Raw genomic sequence first — 16,994 nt, 5'->3', positions numbered from 1 at the left:
GCTTCGCGGGCAGGCACACTTACCAGCAGGCAGCAGTGGCTAACACCAACAAAAGCAGTTAAGCTAATTCCGAGAAGCCTTGCGAAACACAGAACTAACTAGCAGCAGCTAGCTAGCCTGACTCGGAGAGGTGTTCTTAGCGAGGTGAAGAGTGTAAGAACTGAGGAATGACTGTGATGACGGACGGTTACATAGTGCAGGCGGGGCCTGTCACTTGTCGTCATCACGTCATTTGACTAAAGGCGTGATTAAAGGTGTCTTCAGCCAGGACACGCGGGAGCGTGATATCCCATAGTACATATGTTGTACCGAGTGAATCGACTGAAAGGGAACCCATAGTACATGTGTTGTACCGAGTGAATCGACTGAAAGGGAACTAAATGCAGAACAGTTTTCTGTCAATGCATAATTACAATCTTCATGTATCGGACACAGAGCCATCAACCGGCGTCTCCAGTCATTAAGAATCACATAAACATTTCTGTAATGTTATTTGCCTTGCTGCTGAAGCTGCTGACAAAAGTTCAGTCAACTCTTAGTGGACTGATATGTTCAGCAACTACAGCAACATCAGCATATAACAGCACACATTCATTCATACAGTAACCGACATTGGTCATTTGATTAAACAATGAAAAACTAAACAGACTCTCTGTCTTGGAAAGGTGTAGCCAGGATTTTCCCCAAAAAAGAGGCTAAGCCCGGTGGTAGGTGGCTGTTTGCCGGCCGATCGTCGGCCGACCGTGATTTAGTAAAAAAAAAAAAATTAAAGTTGACAGGAAAGTTGAAAATATGGCTATTTATTATGTGATATACTGTAAAACTACAGTTTTACAAAAAGGCACTTTTGAAATACTTTTTTATACAAAAATACAATTACAATAAATACTAATTGTTTGCACCTAATTTGAATCCTAATTTAGGTCACATTTACAAATAAATTAAATTAACATAAATGAAAAACTGCAAACAAAGCACCAACACACGACTCACGTCAAGGCCAATGAGTAACAACAGAGAATACAGTACAGCATCTCTCTACTCTGCTTTTTGCGGCACAGGCTGCATGTTGGATCACTACATGTAACAAAACAAATCATATCTAATGATATGATAATTTTACTGGTAAACTAGGATAAATTAGCACGCGTCATATTAATATTTTCACTAAGCACTAAACATTTGACCTAATATGGTAAATATTAGGTCTTGTAAAGCCACCCGCTGAATTTTAGCTCAACTAACCATTTTTGGTTAAACCCGATAATGTTTATTGCTGTGGCTTCAGCGACCTACTAATTCCAGGTAGCTGAAGGAGGCTCGGCCTCAGGGCTCATTAGAGTCACGCAGCTCCACGCTGATACCGGTGAACCAGCTCCGCTAGAGCACCGTAACTGTCCATTATGAACGGAGCATGGCGCGCCCCAAGTTATAAAAGGTTCACAACGTGACACCGCGCAGGGGCAGGTACAGCGCGATTGCGTAACTGTTGGCGCGTAGTAAAATAGATAAAGGTAGCAGTTTTGGGGATGCGGGTGGAAAAAAACGAGTATAAAAAAATGACATATTTAAAATTAATCAAGCGACGCTTAGTCTAGCGGCCCGCCAGACTTATAAAACACTGGAGGAAATCCTGTGTAGAGATTAGCTAATGCAGTGTTCTTTCATGATGGTTTGTTTTTGAGAAAGATTTGGTTCAGAAACCTGAAAAAATGAACAACTGCTTCTCATTTGGTTAGCCCTTTGCATAGCCAAATGAGTTGGTATTAAAGAGTTCAACTATAAGAGACACTAAGTGTTTGACTTTCCTAGATGTCCCTAAATGTTGACTGCAAATTTTGACTGACCCGGAATGTAGCATTATCCACCTTGTATGGTGTTTGTGTTTCCCAGCTGACCCTGAATGTAGCATTATTTACCTTGCATGGTGTTTCTGTCCCTACTGACCCTGATAGCACGTTTTTTGACCTGCATGGTGTGTTTCCCAGCTGATCCTAAATGTAGCATTAATTGACCTGATTTTTGTATTTCCCAGGTGCTCCTGAATGTAACGTTATTTAACCTGCATGGTATTTGTGTTTCACAACTGACCCTGAATGTAGCAATTTTTTTGTGTTTGTGTACCTGCATCATGCGAGGCCAGCGCACGCAGCATCTTGCCAGCACTGCGTCTCGTCTGCGTCTCCTTGTTGCACAATAGCTCCATCAGCAGGTTCAGGGCACCTGTCTCCTTAAAGACGCCAACCAGAGAGCCAATGCTGGCATACGCGCTCAGCACGTGGATAGTGTGCATTATGTTGATTGAGAAGTCTCTCTTCTTGGCCATCTGCTTCCGGGCTCGACACACCAGGTTCTTTACGTCCTGCTTCATGTCTGACAGCTCCACCTCGTCAAAGGTGACATCTGCTGGGAATTCACCACTGCTGCTAGCGCCTCCATCCGTTGCGTCACCTCCCTGCTGCTGCTCCTGCTGTTGCAGGGGGCGCTGTGAGTCTGTCTTCCTCTTGCCTAGCAGCATGGGACAGTTGGCATACACATCCTCCATAGACATCCACATCAGAATGTTCTCAGGTTTACTTTCTCCGGATGTGGAGCCGCCAGAACCGCTCACTCCAGAGCTACCACTGCCTGCTCCGCTTATCTCATTGGCTCCGCCCCCAGAGCTGGAACCATCGTCAATAGTAACCAGGCACCAGCGAATCAGATACTCCGTCTGCCCGTCATGGGTGCGACGTTGGCGGATCAGCTCCTCGGGGTACGCTTGTAGCTTCGGGCCAAGCTGGACCAGCAGGTTCCCATTGCGGCGTTCTCCCACCATGGTTACTATGGGGAAGACAAAGGAGATGTTAAAGAAAAACTGCTGTTGGTCACTACAAAGACAAGATGGAAAAAAACAGAAGACCAGGTGATGGTAGCTATGGAGACAACAGAGGAAACATTAAAGATTAAATGCTGTTGGACACTATTAAGTTGAGGGAGACACATTAAAAATGAGCTATCTCTGGTTGCTATGGCGACAAGAAAGAGACATTAAAGAAGACCTGCTGTTGGTTGCTATGGAGATAACAGAGGAGACATTAAAGAAGACCTGCTGTTGGTCGCTATTGAGGCAAGAGAGAGACAATAAAAAGGGACCTGGTGTTGGTTGCTATTGGGATGCGAGAGGAGACTTTCAAGTAGACCTGCTGTTGATTGCTATGGAGACAAGAAAGAAGACATTAAAGGACACCCGCTGTTTGTTGCCATTCAGATGAGCAAGAGACATGCAAAAGAGACCTATTGTTAAAATGGACGTGCCATTGGTCGCTGTTGAGATGAGACACTAAAAAAAAGACATGCTGGTGGTTGCTATAGAGATGAGAAGAAGACACTAAAAGAGGTCTGTTGCTGGTTGCTTTGGAGACAAAAAAAGACCTGTTCATGGTTACTATGGAGATGAGAGAAGAAATAAAAAGAGAACCACTGCTGGTTGCTATGCAGACAAAAGAGGGGAGAGACATTTCAGATGACCTGCTATTGTTTACAGGTCTCAGAAGAAAACAATCAAAACCATATGGATTTAAACCTTTAAGAGGAATCATATCTTCTTCAGTCGTTTTTAATAAACTCGATTAAAAAAGGCATCTTCATAGCAACTAACAGCAGGTCTTCTTTAATGTCTAAAGTGGTCTTTCATCAGGACCTGGTCTAATATGACCTGGGTATCAAAAAGCAGTGAAATATTAATTAAATTTGACGAATCAGGTCTAACTGAACTAGTTCCGGTTTGCTTTTTCTTCAAACAGCACGTGCAACTGTGCACGTTATTGAAACAGCCACGTCTCCATTTCCTTATTAACCAGCTGTTTGACTAGTCAACACAACTGAAACCGGGCCAGCGGACTCGATTTCGGAACCAGTAGGTTTTAGGTCACGTTGACCAGAACAAGTAGGAACTGAAGTTGGTATGTTTTCCGAGACTTCTGTCGGAGATTTGGGTATTTCCGTGAAACTTCGGCGCTGCTGTCACTTGTTGCAACTGTTCTGCTCTGACTCAGACTTGAACTCAAACAGAAACCGGACCGTGTTCGGTCAGGATGACTCACTGTGGGTGGGTGTGTAAGTAACGGTTTGAGAAGGAATGTAAGACGTTGTAAAGGAAACCTCTGAACTTTTCCCCGCTTGGCTCATGGTTTCTTACGATTCCGTTATTCCCTAATTTAGCCATTTATTGAACGGAGTTTGGTGGGACGGACTGTGAGCGCGAAGGAGCTGCGACGGGGCCTGCCGCTCCGCCCCGGTGTCCTAGCGGCTCCGCTGACGCACAGTCCGGCCCGGTGTTTCGGTTTCCCGCCTCACCTGCCGTGTCGCAGACCTTCACCCGCTCATGCAGTTTTCCTTTCCGCCTTAACGTTCCGTTTCCCACCCTGGTTCTGTGAGTTCGGTCGCGTTTCGCCACAGGTCCGATCTTGATGCGCATTTGCGCACTGTAACAGGAATCACGTGACTGATAACTCTTCTTCTACTTTTCCTGTGGGTTTAGGAGCTGATTTCAGTACAGAGCGCCCCCTCCTGTTCAGAACTTCGGAAAAGCAGCAGAATGTAAAAAAACTGATTCCACGTTCGTTTGTTTGTTTGTTTGTTTGTTTGTTTGTTTATTTATTTATTTATTTATTTATTTATTTATGTTAGTAATGTCATTACTTCATTTTTATTTTTTTTCTTGTTTTCTTTTTCATTTAGTTTTTGCCTGTCTCTCTGAGCCTAATAGTTTTACCAACATAAAACTTTCCAGCAAATGAAAATAAATGTTATTTCTCCAGGGCTGTTCAGCTTTGAGTTGCAAATAAAAAGGCTCCAACACACAAGTACATGTGTACATGTTAGACTGCAACAGTATTCAGAGTGTTCGCATTATTTTGTAAAAATACCCTTAATACCCTCAATCTGTCTGTGGTGTCTGCAACTTTTTAAATCTGCTGATTTTATATTTACAACGCTATAAAATTGGGAATAAAAACCTTTACCTAATTATATATATATATATATATATATATATATATATATATAATGATATTTTTCCTTTTTTAGCTTTTTCTGTCTTCAGGGGTCTCCTCAAGCAAACTTATATGACAGATTTCACAAACTCTCATGGGCAATCCCCTTCACTTTAGGCTTGGGTTCTCTACCAGAGGGCTGGCAGCTTGAGGTTTTTGCACAGTAGCTGTTCTGGGCTTTGCTGCCCAGTAAATGTCTTGTTCCAGTAGCCCATTTTTATTCCGAATGTCCTGGTTCCCCAACATCTGACATGAAATGTCATCTTCTAGAATTGCGCCGCTCAAGGTGGCTGCATGTTAGAGTAGCTCTGTTACATTAATTCTGAGATATTGCTTTTGAAAATTTTAATTCCTTCTTTTTCTACTTGTAAATCACTATTTTTGAAAGATTATTTCCTCTGGTATCGGATGCTGTGCAGCTACAAGGATTTTTTTACTGAAATCTTTTACTTTTGGACATCTTGTTATGATGCGTAACCATAACAACAAGGTGGCTTTTTTTCACTATCAGGAGCAGCTGATTAACATCTTTTACTCTTCAGTGTTGAACGTGAAGAACTCTGAAGTCAATTCATGGCCAGAACCAAGCACTAAATCCAACGGAGGTAAAGCTCCCAGGAAGCAGCTGGCCACCAAAGCTGCCCACTGGAGTGCCTCGGCCACCAGCCGAGTGAAGAAGCCTCACCTCTACAGGATTGGTACCGTGGCTCTCAGGGAGATCCACCACTACCAGAAGTCCACCAAGCTGCTCATCCAGAAGCTACCCTTTCAGCAACTGGTCTGGGAGATCACCCAGGAGTTCAAGACTGACCTGTGCTTCCAGAGCTCGGCCGTCATGGCTCTGGAGGAGGCCAGCGAGGTTCACCTGGTGGGGCTCTTTGAGGATGCCAGGATCAAGGACACATCGGGATAGACCGCTATAAGAGATTCTTCCTGCCCACTGCTATCAGCAACTATACCAACTTTTTAACAAAACCAGGATAATGAGCTACAACAACATTTAATTTCCCTTTGGGATTATTAAAGTATTTTTGAATTGAATGGATCTTGTCAATCCAGGTGACATCTGAGCCTGCATGGCAATGTGTCTCGCTCATTATGTAAGCGAGGCTGGCACCGGGGTTTGAACCCTGAACCCCTGATTCTCCCTGGATTGAAGGACAGCACAGAGGCACAAATCATGGCAGAACAAGAGCAACAGAAGCCAGAATCTACCATACCAGACAGGATCCAAGATGCAGGCTGTGCAAAGATGCAAGTTAGGGACATTTTAGAGTTATCAATGAACCTAACATGCATTTTTTTGGTCTGTGTGAGGAAACAGGAGTTCCTAGAGAAAACCCACATGTGCACTGGGAGAACATATAAACTCCACGAAGAAGGGCCTCAGAAGGGAGGAGAACCGCCGACCTTCTTGCTGTGAGGAGACAGCTGTAGCAACTGCAAATGTTCATGTATCACGTTTCTGTCATAGTTTTGTTAGTTAAAATCACTTTTCTGGTTCTGTGTTTGAGTATTTAGAACACACACACACACATATATTATTTATTTATACATAGAAATAAATAGACTTTTATATTTAAAAAATAAAACATCTAGCTCGCCCCTATTTGTTCCACATGGGCTGTTCCACTTTCATTTCAAGCTCAGGTCTTCTACCAGAGGCCTGGAAGCTTGACGGTTCTGTTCAGTATCTTATCTGTTCCTAGGACTGCGCTCTTCTGGATCTCTGAGGTTGTTCCTGGGATCTGTTGGAGCCACTCTTCCAGTTTGGGGGTCACAGTACCAAGTGCTCTAATGACTACTGACACCACTGAGGCCTTGACTCTCACGACTACTTACTCTAAAACAATCCTCTGATGAAGAAGGGAGAATGATGATGACAGCATGTCTGCAGTGGTGTTTCCTAAGCAGCAGAGGGCGCTGATGCTTCATGTCTATCTGTTTTTAGTGATCAGAAAAACTATTCTTATCCCTTGAACTTTTCCACCAATTTGTATTTTACTGGGATTTTCTGTGACGGATTAACACAAAGTAGTGCATAATTGTGAAGTTTTTATCTGAAAAGTGTTGTGTGCTTTAGTATTCACCCCTCTGAGTCAGTACTTTGTAGAACCACCTTTGACTGCAGTTCCAGATGCAGTTATTTTATGGTTTGTCTCTCTCAGCTTTGCACACTGGACACTAACATTTTTGCTCTTTCTTCCTTATAAACCAGCTGCAGCTCAGTCAGATTGGGTGGAGAGCGTCTGTGAACAGCAGTTTGTAAGTCTCACCACAGATTCTCAGTTGGATTTAGGTTCTGGACTTTTATCTGACCCGTTCTATTGTAGCTCTGGTTGGATGTTTCGGGTCGTAGTCCTGCTGGAACATGAACCTCCGCCTCAGTCTCAGGTCTTTTACAGCCTCTAACAGGTTTTCTTCTAGGACTGCCCTGTATTTAGCTCCATCCATCTTCTTATCAATTCTGACCAGCTTCACTGTCCCTGCTGAAGAGAAGCATCCCCACAGCACGATGCTGCCACCACTATGTTTCACAGTGGGAATGGTGTGGTCAGAGTGATGTCGGTGTTAGGTTTCTTCCCCATGTTTGCAGTGTCACTACATGGCTTGTCACGCTTCCATACAGGCCAGATTTGTGGAGAATATAAATAATACTTGTCCTGTGGACAGACTGTCCCACCTGAGCTGCCTAAAGAAACAAAAGCAGTGTCTCCACCGGATGAGGGATCTGAGATGTTTCCATCTCATCAGCTGTTTGGAGCTCTGAGGGGCTTTAGGACCATGGAGAAGGTCTCTGATGAATCCAAACTAAATACGCGCACCTCCTCGGTATTCAGCTCACATTCCTCCTCCTCTTCCTTTGGTCTGGAAACTCACAGCAGCTGATGTGCTCTCCTCCTCCTCGTCCTCCTCCTCTTTTCCAACTCTTCTCCGCAGGAGAGTCATCCTCCAGCCTCGTAGACTCCTGTCCACCTTCTGTCCACCTCCTGGCTGCCTGCCTCGCTCCTCTCTCGGCTCCTTTGTGCCTCGGAGCTCCGGGGCTTCTCAGTTGGACTCTGTCGGTTCTGTGTCCGGTTCATAACGCTCTGAGGACGGCCAGAGGACGGAGGAGCCCCCCGGACGAATGGACGAAGCTCTCATGTCTCACCTTGGGAGGCGAGTGTGTTTGTGTGCGTGAAGTGCGCGCGCGCGCGTGTGTGTGAGAGAGAGAGAGAAAGAGAGAGAGAGAGAGAGAGAGAGAGAGAGCAGCGGGATGACGTCAGAGCCGGTGTGGGTATTCAGGTTTGATTAGGAGCTTTTATCATGTTTATATGTCTATCTGCGGGCGGCAAAGAAGCGCGCACGCGCGCATGCTTGTGTGCATGGGGGTTGATTTCCAGGCGGCTTTGAAGCTCAGCGGTTTATGAATGTATTCAGGATTATCAGACTTGGATGAAGTGAAGCCGCATACAGAAAATCACTCAAAGATCAGAATAAAATGAAGAAAATCTGATAAAACTGACTGAACAGAAACACTCCATACATCCAAACACACACAGCTGTCACTCTGAGGGGAAATAAAAACAACTACATATCTGCAGAGATGTTAAAGCTTCCAAAGCAGATCCAACATCCATCAAATTTACTCTCTGAAGCCCAACATGAATGTAAGACGTTGTAATAATCTAGATGTGACAGAGACAGACTCTTATTTTGAAGAGCATCTAAGAGCTTTATTTTGAAACTCCAGGTTCAACCTCTTCTCTTCTTCTCTTTGTTTTTTTCTGACTTTAAACCCCTCCTGAGCATAAAAGGTCTGATTAGAGATGACATGAAGTCTGAGATTCTACAGGATCTATGGGGGCGGCCATGATGGAAACATAGGAGGAAGAAAAGCTTGCTGGGTAATATAAAAACCAGGGATAAAGAAACTGCTGAGTCACTGGTTGCTATGGTGATTTTAGCCTTTTTAAGAAACAAAAAGGGGGAGGGGCATCAGACAGCAGCACTTTAGGCAGAAACACAGAGTAAAAAGTAAGCCTCTGTGTGAAAACTGTAAGTCGGATCAAAAACCTTCTTGACCCGTAAGCAAAAGGTTCTGATGGTTCCATACGTTCAATTTATGTTTCTACAAGGTTTCATGGAGGAGATATGACAAGTTAAAAAAAGCCTTCACTTCCTGTTTGGAAGTGAAAATGCTGAGCTTAGATTAAATGAAAGTCAATGGCAGTTTGGGTGTGTGCACTCTGACCTCTAAAGGATTTGAGAGAAAACCATCAGTCCTAGTTTGTTTGTAAAAATGTTGGAAAGTTCAAAAGTATTACAAAAAGTTGCAAAATCACCAACAATCCTCCAACTTAAACTGTGATTGTATAAAAACTGATAAAGATCTGAAAACACCATTTCAGTCATGTAAAGTCCAACTTTCTGTGATTTCTTTAAACTTTGAAAGATGATTCTGCTGTGAAGTCTGTCTGAGATGTAGAGCTCCAAACAGGACTGGATTTTACCGCTCACAGTAACTAAATACTATTGATGGTAATGGGGACTTTTTCAGTTTTAATGAATTTAATCTCTATTGTTTGATGTTCTGCAACCAACAGTTAGATCTCACTGTTCCTGATTGAGACGCAGGTTTTGATGTGTTTTTGTTTGGGATTTTTACAAAGCTGTGGGAGGAGCAGAGACTAAAATCATAATGGAAACAGAAGAATAATGGGTAAAACTGACTGCTTCAGTCATTATGTATTGAAAAAGTATTAATTACCAGATCCAAATGTTCTCTTGTAGGCAGAAGAAGTGAGAAAAACACATATAATTAAAAAAAAAAAAAAAAAACCAGTTAATTGTACTTATTTCCAGCGTAGGTACATTGGTTTACTTTACAGTTGTGGTCAGAAAAATTTGAAACAAGCAGAGTTTTAAGTTTTAATCTTTAGGAACTTATAAAACATTTTAAATTTGTTTACCAAACAAACTTGATCTGAGTTTTAAACTTTACGTCTAATGTACTTTTGTAAAAATGAGCTCAGAGATCTGACTCTGAAGGAGGAGTCTGAAACCATCGTGTTTATTCTTTGTTTTTCAGGAGAGTTCAGTCCCCTCCCCTGACCTCTGACCTGTGTGAGGAATACCTCTGAAGAGAGACATGCAGGGAGGAGCAGAGGAGGAGGCTGAAACTCTCTCATTGAGAGGAGGAGCAGGAGGAGGAAACTCCCGCAGAACCAACTGCCTCATTAACACCCACAGTTTGGGGGTGGAGCCTCAGAAGGGTCACCTGTTGTTCCAGGGCCACATGGTGAGCGCGTCCCCTCAGCAGGAGCACAGCGGGACTCAACCTCAGCTCCTGAACCCCAGGGCTCTCCTCCCCCACCATGTGGTACCAGAGTCCACCCTGGGACCCGGCTCTGGCCTCCTCCTGTACCCCGACAGCGTCCTGCAGGTGTGGGGGGAGGCCGGGGGAGGAGACTGTTGTGAGACCACCTTCATTGAAGGGCACGGCCTGGAAGTCTTCTCCTCCTCCACAAAGGAGGTGCTGCTGTTTTCTGATGGGAAGTTTCTGGAGTTTTCAGGAGAGGACGGAAAGATTCCCTCGCTGTCGTACAACATTGATGATGACGACGACTTCCAGGAGCTTGAGGTGAGGTCAGGAGGTCAGGAAGTAGAACCTTTTCTGAGAACTGGGGATGTTTAATCAAAATGTAAACATGAAGGAGTAATAGTCAACAAAACAAAAAGTTGAACTGTCCACGTTTTACAGTTGGAAGTGTATCATTATGGCAAAGCTCTGCATTGCGCTCTCTGCGCTGCTATGAAGGAACATGTTACTCTCCACTTCTAAATGGGTTTTTATATTTATTTTTCTTCCATTAACTTTAGTGAGGCCTAAAAGGAAGAGTACACCTGTATAATATTTACAGTAGGATTCAAAAGTATTTGTCTCTCTTGGTATTATGGTACCTGGAACTTATTTGGATTTATATTTTGTTTAAAAAAAAGAATTCTACAAATATACTTCAGATGAAGTTAAATGAGGGGGAAAATTGTTTTAAATAATTCTAAAAACTTTAAAACTAAAAAAATGGTGGTTGCTTATGTGTTCAGTCCTTGAATCTCAATACTTTGTGTCTCCACCTTCTGCATCAGTTCTAGCATCAGGTCTCTTCAGGACCGTCTCCATGATCTTGGTCCATCTAATTTGGATCTTCTGTCCTTTCTTCAGGACCAAACTGCTGCAGCTCCTTCAGGTTAAATGGCTGTTGCTTGTGTCCAACACTCTTTAAATCAAACCACAGATCCTCACTTGGACTGAGGTCTGGGCTTTGATTGGCCAGTCCAGGACCTTTAACTGGTTCTCCTTAAACCAGTGGAGTGTTTTTTAGCAGAGTGTTTAGTCTCATTGCCCTGCTAGAACATGGACCTCTGTCCCAGTCTCAGATTTCTGGGACACATAAACAAGTTTATCATGAATTTCTTTTAATTTTGCTTCATACATTTTTTTTTTTAACTTTGACCAATTTTCAGATCCCTGCTGTTGAAAAACATCCCCACAGTATGCTTCACTGTATCTGCCACCACCATGCTTCACTGAAGGGATGGTGTTCTCAGCATATTGAGAGGTGGTCGATTTACCTGACTTTGTCTCTGACCTGTGTGGAGAGTTCCTTAGTCTTAGTGATGTTTCTAGCTTGGGGTTAGCCTTTACTGCTTACAGGTGGTGATTCTGGGGACTGTCAGAACAGGTGTTTATATACTGAGCTCATCTGACGCTTAGATTGCTCACAGGTGGCTCTTATTGAACTAATTATGTGGCTTCTGAACACAGTGGTTGGGACTTCAAAGCAAAGGACCTGAATACATATGCACGCACCACATTTCAGTTTTATATATTTTTTTTTATTTAAAACAAAATTCCCCCTCATTTAACTACATAAATTTCAATTATTTTTAGAGAATTATGGATTTTAATCAAATTTCAATGAAATTCCAGGTTGTAAGGCAATAAAATAGAAAGAGGGGTTAATACTTTTGCAACCTAGTGGCATTTTAAGTTACTATGGTGATATAATTTGCCAAAAACAAGACAATAGGGAATCATTTTTGCAATGTTTCAACATGCTTTCAGCTAGAAACACCATTTAAGTACTCTACGGGTCAGAGAACATTGGTCTGTCACCAACTTATTCAACTTTTTGGTATTTTTTTACCAGTTTTGTAAAATCACAGTTGAAGTTTTATAAAGTTTTTGACCAATTTATGGGTTTTATACAAAATACAGACCATGACACAAACATTTTTTTTTTTTTTAACAAAGGAGGTTTTGTTTTCGATAGCATATAGCATATGATTAGATTTTGGTGGTGATCGGGTCACGATACGGATTCAGGAATGTTTTAAAGAATTCTAAGCGGGCAGCGACCCTATGGCATTGACGGAGGTTTGCGCTCTCAGACTGCATCTAGTTTCTAAAGTTTTTGCGTAGCTACAGCACTTTTGGTTTTCTTTTAAATATTTCTAAAGGGCAGAGAGTACCAATATACTGTAGGCTCTGAAAGGGTTGCAATTCAAATCAACTTTGATTTTCCTTTCAAAATGAAAACTATTGGGTGTTTTTAACTTGTTTTATCTCCTAACTAAAACGCGGTAAAACCTGAAAATCTTCAAGTACCGTAACCACTGGAGCTTCCTGTCGCTCGTGATTCAAGAATGTTTTCAATTCAACTTGCAGTTTTCACACAGCAAATGTTTGTTTGAGACTTTCTCTTTAGTCTATGTCTCTGTTTTTTAAAATGCAGTTATTGTCTGCCCCTCCATCTCTGCCCTCCTTTAAAGGTGGGAATCACCATGGCAACCAGTGACTCAGCAGATTCTCAGCAGTGCCTACTACTTGCAGCAAACTTTTCCAATGTCAACTAAAAAAAAGCCATAATAGTTGTCAAAATATGCGATTTTTCACTGTTTTTGAATTGAACTTTTTGCATATGTGTATCATCTATGATAAAAAAATAACCACTGAATACACATCATTCACTACCAAAAGTCTACTTTATAATTTGCAATAAATGAGTGAAATTAGAAGTCCTATTTTGTTGTCAACAATTACAAGTCACTTGTTTACATTCAAACATTGACAAGTACACTCTGACAGTCTTGGCGCGTGACAGTAAAATAATCCCCGGATGTAGACAGTGTCAGAGCGAGAACAGTGAAGTCAGAGATGCCAGGTTGACAGAAAAAAGGTAAAGTTCGTCTTTGTCTTTTAAAAAAATGGCAAATAAAACCAGTGAGGATGAGAGTCGACAGAAGTAGAGTAATATTGGGAGAGAAATTTCATGAAAACCCTGATGAGTTTGAGTTACATTAACCCCCAAACAATCAATTAATGCTGTAGAAATTGTGTTAGAAATTTATAAAAAATCGTGTAATTTGACAGCTCTTATGGTTTTAATCAGGTTGACTTAAAATGTTTTCAGTTGTAGAAGTACATCCAATAAATATTTTTCATTAAAATCCACCCAGTGGTTCAGTAGGTATTTTGCTGATTCCTAAAAATATAAAAATAAAATAATTGGACTCCTATTCTGTAGTTGGAGATGTTTATTGTCCCATCCAGGGAGCTTTCTCAATTCAAAACCTGAGAGTTTAGAGCAGTGGTCTCCAATCCTGGTCCTCGAACATTTTGGTCCTCAAAAGTGGGTGTCCCTTATCCTTGAGGTGTAGGTGAACAGCTGAGTCCTGTCCTGAAGATGTGGCCCTCTTGTTTTGAGCCATGTTTTTGTGGAGAGGCTGTTTAGTTTCTTAGTGTCTCAGAGTCCTGTTGGGTTTGAAATGTACCAGGATGTTGTGTTTGGAGAAAATACTTCTGAGTTTCTCAGATACTCCAGCAACATAAGAGATGACAATATTTTGTGTTTGGGTTTTCTTCTCCTTTATGTTCTGTGACGTATTTTCTAGATTTCCTGACTGATTTGACAAAAGCCCAGTTAGGATATCTACATTTTTGGAGATCTTTTTTTATATGTTTTTGTTCCTTTTCTCTCCTGTCCTTGTGGGGATGTGTTCAGCCCAATGTAGTAGAGTTCTGATGACAGTGAGTTTGTGTTCCAGTGGGTGGTGAGAGTCAAACCAAAGGTACTGATCTGTGTGGGCCGGTTTCCTGTTAATCTCAATGTTGAGGCTGTCCTCTCTTTCCATGTGCACCAAACGGTCCAGAAAAGGCAGCTTGTTGTTGTTCGCATCCTCGCTGGTGAACTTGATGTTGTTGTCACCAGAGTTTATTTGTGTGGTGAAAGCTTTTACTTCCTTAGCTTGGATTTTGACACAGGTATTGTCCACATATCTGAGCCTCAGTGTTGTTCCCTCAGAGGAGTTCAGAGGTCTCTTTTCCACTTCCTGAAGAGATTGACCACAGTCTGTGACATTTGATATTCCATGGCACAACCATGCTTCTGTCATTATACTGGAAATAAGTGGTGGAACGGCAGAGGTTCAGTAGGGTACAGATCTGGTCTGGGGTGAAGTTGGTCCTGTTGTTTAAGTCATTGTGTTGTTGAAGTCGTTTTCTGGTGGTTTCCACTGCTTCTGATGTGGGTATGCAAGTGAAAAAGAAAAGTGATGTCAAATGAAACAAGGGTTTCTCCCTGATCCAGCTTTAAATGTTGAACTTTGTTAGCAAAATCAGTAGAGTTTTCTATGTGGTGTGGTGTATTTTCTGCAAGAGGAGCGAAAAGATCATCAATATGTTTTGCAATAATATTTGCAATAATATTAAACTAGTTACAAGTTCTGAACTCCACACTCTCCAGTTTTAAACTGAGAAAGCTCCCCAGATTGGAACTACAGTTGTTTTTTGTTTTGTTTGTTTTGGATCCACCATGTCTTGAATGACTAAGAATCTACAGTATAACAGCATTTTGCTGATAGACAAATGTACACACAAACACAGAGGAAATCCCATTAATATTCTCCTTTCATGGCAGCAGGTGATAAAATGTATTTGTGAACTCTATTATGATAGTTCAAGATAAAACTATGTTGAAGTACTAAGTGTTCAAAGACCGCCAAATGTTTTTTTTTCCAATTTATTTCTTGAATGAGTCACTATTCTATCCTATGCTGTGTTTTGAGTGTTGTGTTTGTTAAACTACATTGCCATGGTAACTCAAAACGCCACTAATAATAAAATCATAGATGTTGTGACTGCATGATGCATGTATTGTGTGGGTGCCTTCTTCTGTTCAGACTGGATTAAAGTTAACAGAAGAAAACTAAAGAATGAAGCCCGTTTAGAGGTGGCAGCATATCGCTCTCTGTGTGTTGCTATCGAGGCAACTGTAGGTCAGTTGGAGTTTTCTTTCTCCTTGATTTTCTTTTAGTTGAATTTTTATGAGTGAAGAAAGTTTTCTTCTCTGCTGCCTCCTGCATTCAGCTTTTGGTTCCTCTTCATCCTTTTCCTCCTCTGTGACCGAAACCTCGGTTTTATCAACAACACATGAAAACAAAGTTCATTTTAAAAAATGTTTTACAGAAACAGTAACGTTGCATCATGATTTGTTCCTGTTACATCAGCTCAGTATTCAGATGTTTTCCTGAGAAGTTCTTCTCATTAGTAGAACTTTAAAAACAGTCAGTCTTTTATTTTTTCCCAAATCTTTTGTCATATAATTAATTATGTCCAGTAATAAAAAAATAGTAACAGTTCCACAACTGAAATCATTGCCTTTATGTTCTGTGTGTTTGATCAGAGTAATTACTCCAGTGGATCTGAGAGTGAGGATGCTTTCCTTCTGATGCCTCCTAGAGATCACCTTGGTCTCAGCATCTTTTCCATGCTCTGCTGCTTCTGGCCACTCGGCATCGCTGCCTTCTACCTGTCCCACGAGGTGAGGTCCTGGTTTATTCGCTGTTCAGAAACTCTATACCCATACAGCCCAATATCAGAGAAAGGCTGTGCGTTAAAGAAATTAAATCACTGCTTTATTTCCTGTCAGACAGAAAGAAGTTGAAAGAAGTTGTTTCCATCCATTCAGTTAAGGCTGCAAAACATTCACATTTTGTGACACCCTCAGTTCTCCCAACATCTGAGGGAGTTCCAAAGATGAGGAGACTGAGTGATGAAGAGTTTTAGGTCTTATTTTGTCTTAAGGTGTCCAAAGGTACAGCTATTTAGTTTCTATACAAACAGTGGGAGAGTCTGGTTCTCATTGCCGGCAGTAAGTCGGACCTCTTCAGGGTGGGAGTTCGACTGTATCAGGGCTGTGTCATGGTTTTAGTTAGACTGTTTGGATGCACCGGAACGGAGAAGAATGCATTCGAAAGATCAACAACTGAAAAAAACTGCATCTGAAGGGTTCTGAAACAGAATAGTGTACGGATTTGGCATTATAGCTGCCCGTGGCATGATCGCTTTGTTTACCAACTTAAGATCTTGCTCAAATCTCCACTCTTGTTTCTCACCAGGAATGCAAGCTTTCTTCACAGGAAATATTGGCGAGTGAACTGGAGAATCATTACACGGAACAATAATGCCGGCTTTCTGCAGAGCCTCAAAAACTGGTTTAATGCCTTTAACAGCTTAAGTTTTGAGAGGATATTGTTTTTGACATGGTCGGTAATTAGATTTAGGGGTAATTACCACTGGTTCACATCCTCTAATTAGACCAACGTCATATTTGGTTTTTGCCCAAAAATCTGTAGGAACTTCAGATAGAGCTTTAGGTAGTGAAGACAGATCTGTTTCTGACAAAAAACATGTTTCAGAATTTGAATCTGTGGTTAGGATCAATTCCACAGTTTTCTGACAGTGCACTGTGTAATGTAATGTTTTTCTGAACGCTGATTGCCGCTCAGAAAACATCACACTTGGGTCAACTGGTGAAATAATCCAATCAGTTTCATTTTGACATGCATGTACAAATGATCCCACATCATTCCATTCAGTTTGTTGTGCTTTTGCCAAAGGAATGTGAGGGTAAC

The 16,994-nt window shown here is 41.8% G+C and overlaps 3 protein-coding genes across 5 annotated transcripts in view; 2 read left to right on the top strand and 1 right to left on the bottom strand.

Moving 5' to 3' along the window:
* The window catches only part of LOC108246754 (cullin-9), a 72,443-nt gene extending 67,940 nt beyond the window's left edge, over positions 1–4,503 (bottom strand). The window contains 2 exon segments of the mRNA XM_017434456.3: positions 2,125–2,823; positions 4,339–4,503. Coding sequence (XP_017289945.2) covers positions 2,125–2,823; positions 4,339–4,459 — 820 coding nt within the window. The 5' untranslated portion in view covers positions 4,460–4,503.
* A 1,002-nt stretch (positions 4,504–5,505) lies between these two features.
* Positions 5,506–6,636, top strand: LOC119616675 (histone H3-like). Its single transcript, XM_037973566.1, has one exon. It carries the CDS (start codon positions 5,506–5,508, stop codon positions 5,947–5,949), a length of 444 nt encoding a protein of 147 aa, XP_037829494.1. The 3' UTR covers positions 5,950–6,636.
* A 1,226-nt stretch (positions 6,637–7,862) lies between these two features.
* Positions 7,863–16,994, top strand: part of LOC108246753 (synapse differentiation-inducing gene protein 1) — a 27,232-nt gene continuing 18,100 nt past the window's right edge. Inside the window, exons 1-3 of one of the 3 annotated variants that reach the window (XM_025010148.2) lie at positions 7,863–8,195; positions 10,108–10,659; positions 15,764–15,901. In XM_025010148.2, coding sequence (XP_024865916.1) covers positions 10,168–10,659; positions 15,764–15,901 — 630 coding nt within the window. In that variant the 5' untranslated portion in view covers positions 7,863–8,195; positions 10,108–10,167. Of the gene's footprint in view, positions 8,924–10,107; positions 10,660–15,763; positions 15,902–16,994 lie in introns of all 3 variants that reach the window. The other 2 variants (XM_017434454.3, XM_017434453.3) reach the window with 2 other exon arrangements.

Source organism: Kryptolebias marmoratus, linkage group LG22 (genome assembly GCF_001649575.2).
Source record: "Kryptolebias marmoratus isolate JLee-2015 linkage group LG22, ASM164957v2, whole genome shotgun sequence".
Lineage (NCBI taxonomy): Eukaryota > Metazoa > Chordata > Actinopteri > Cyprinodontiformes > Rivulidae > Kryptolebias > Kryptolebias marmoratus.
This window is presented reverse-complemented; position numbering and strand designations above follow the sequence as displayed.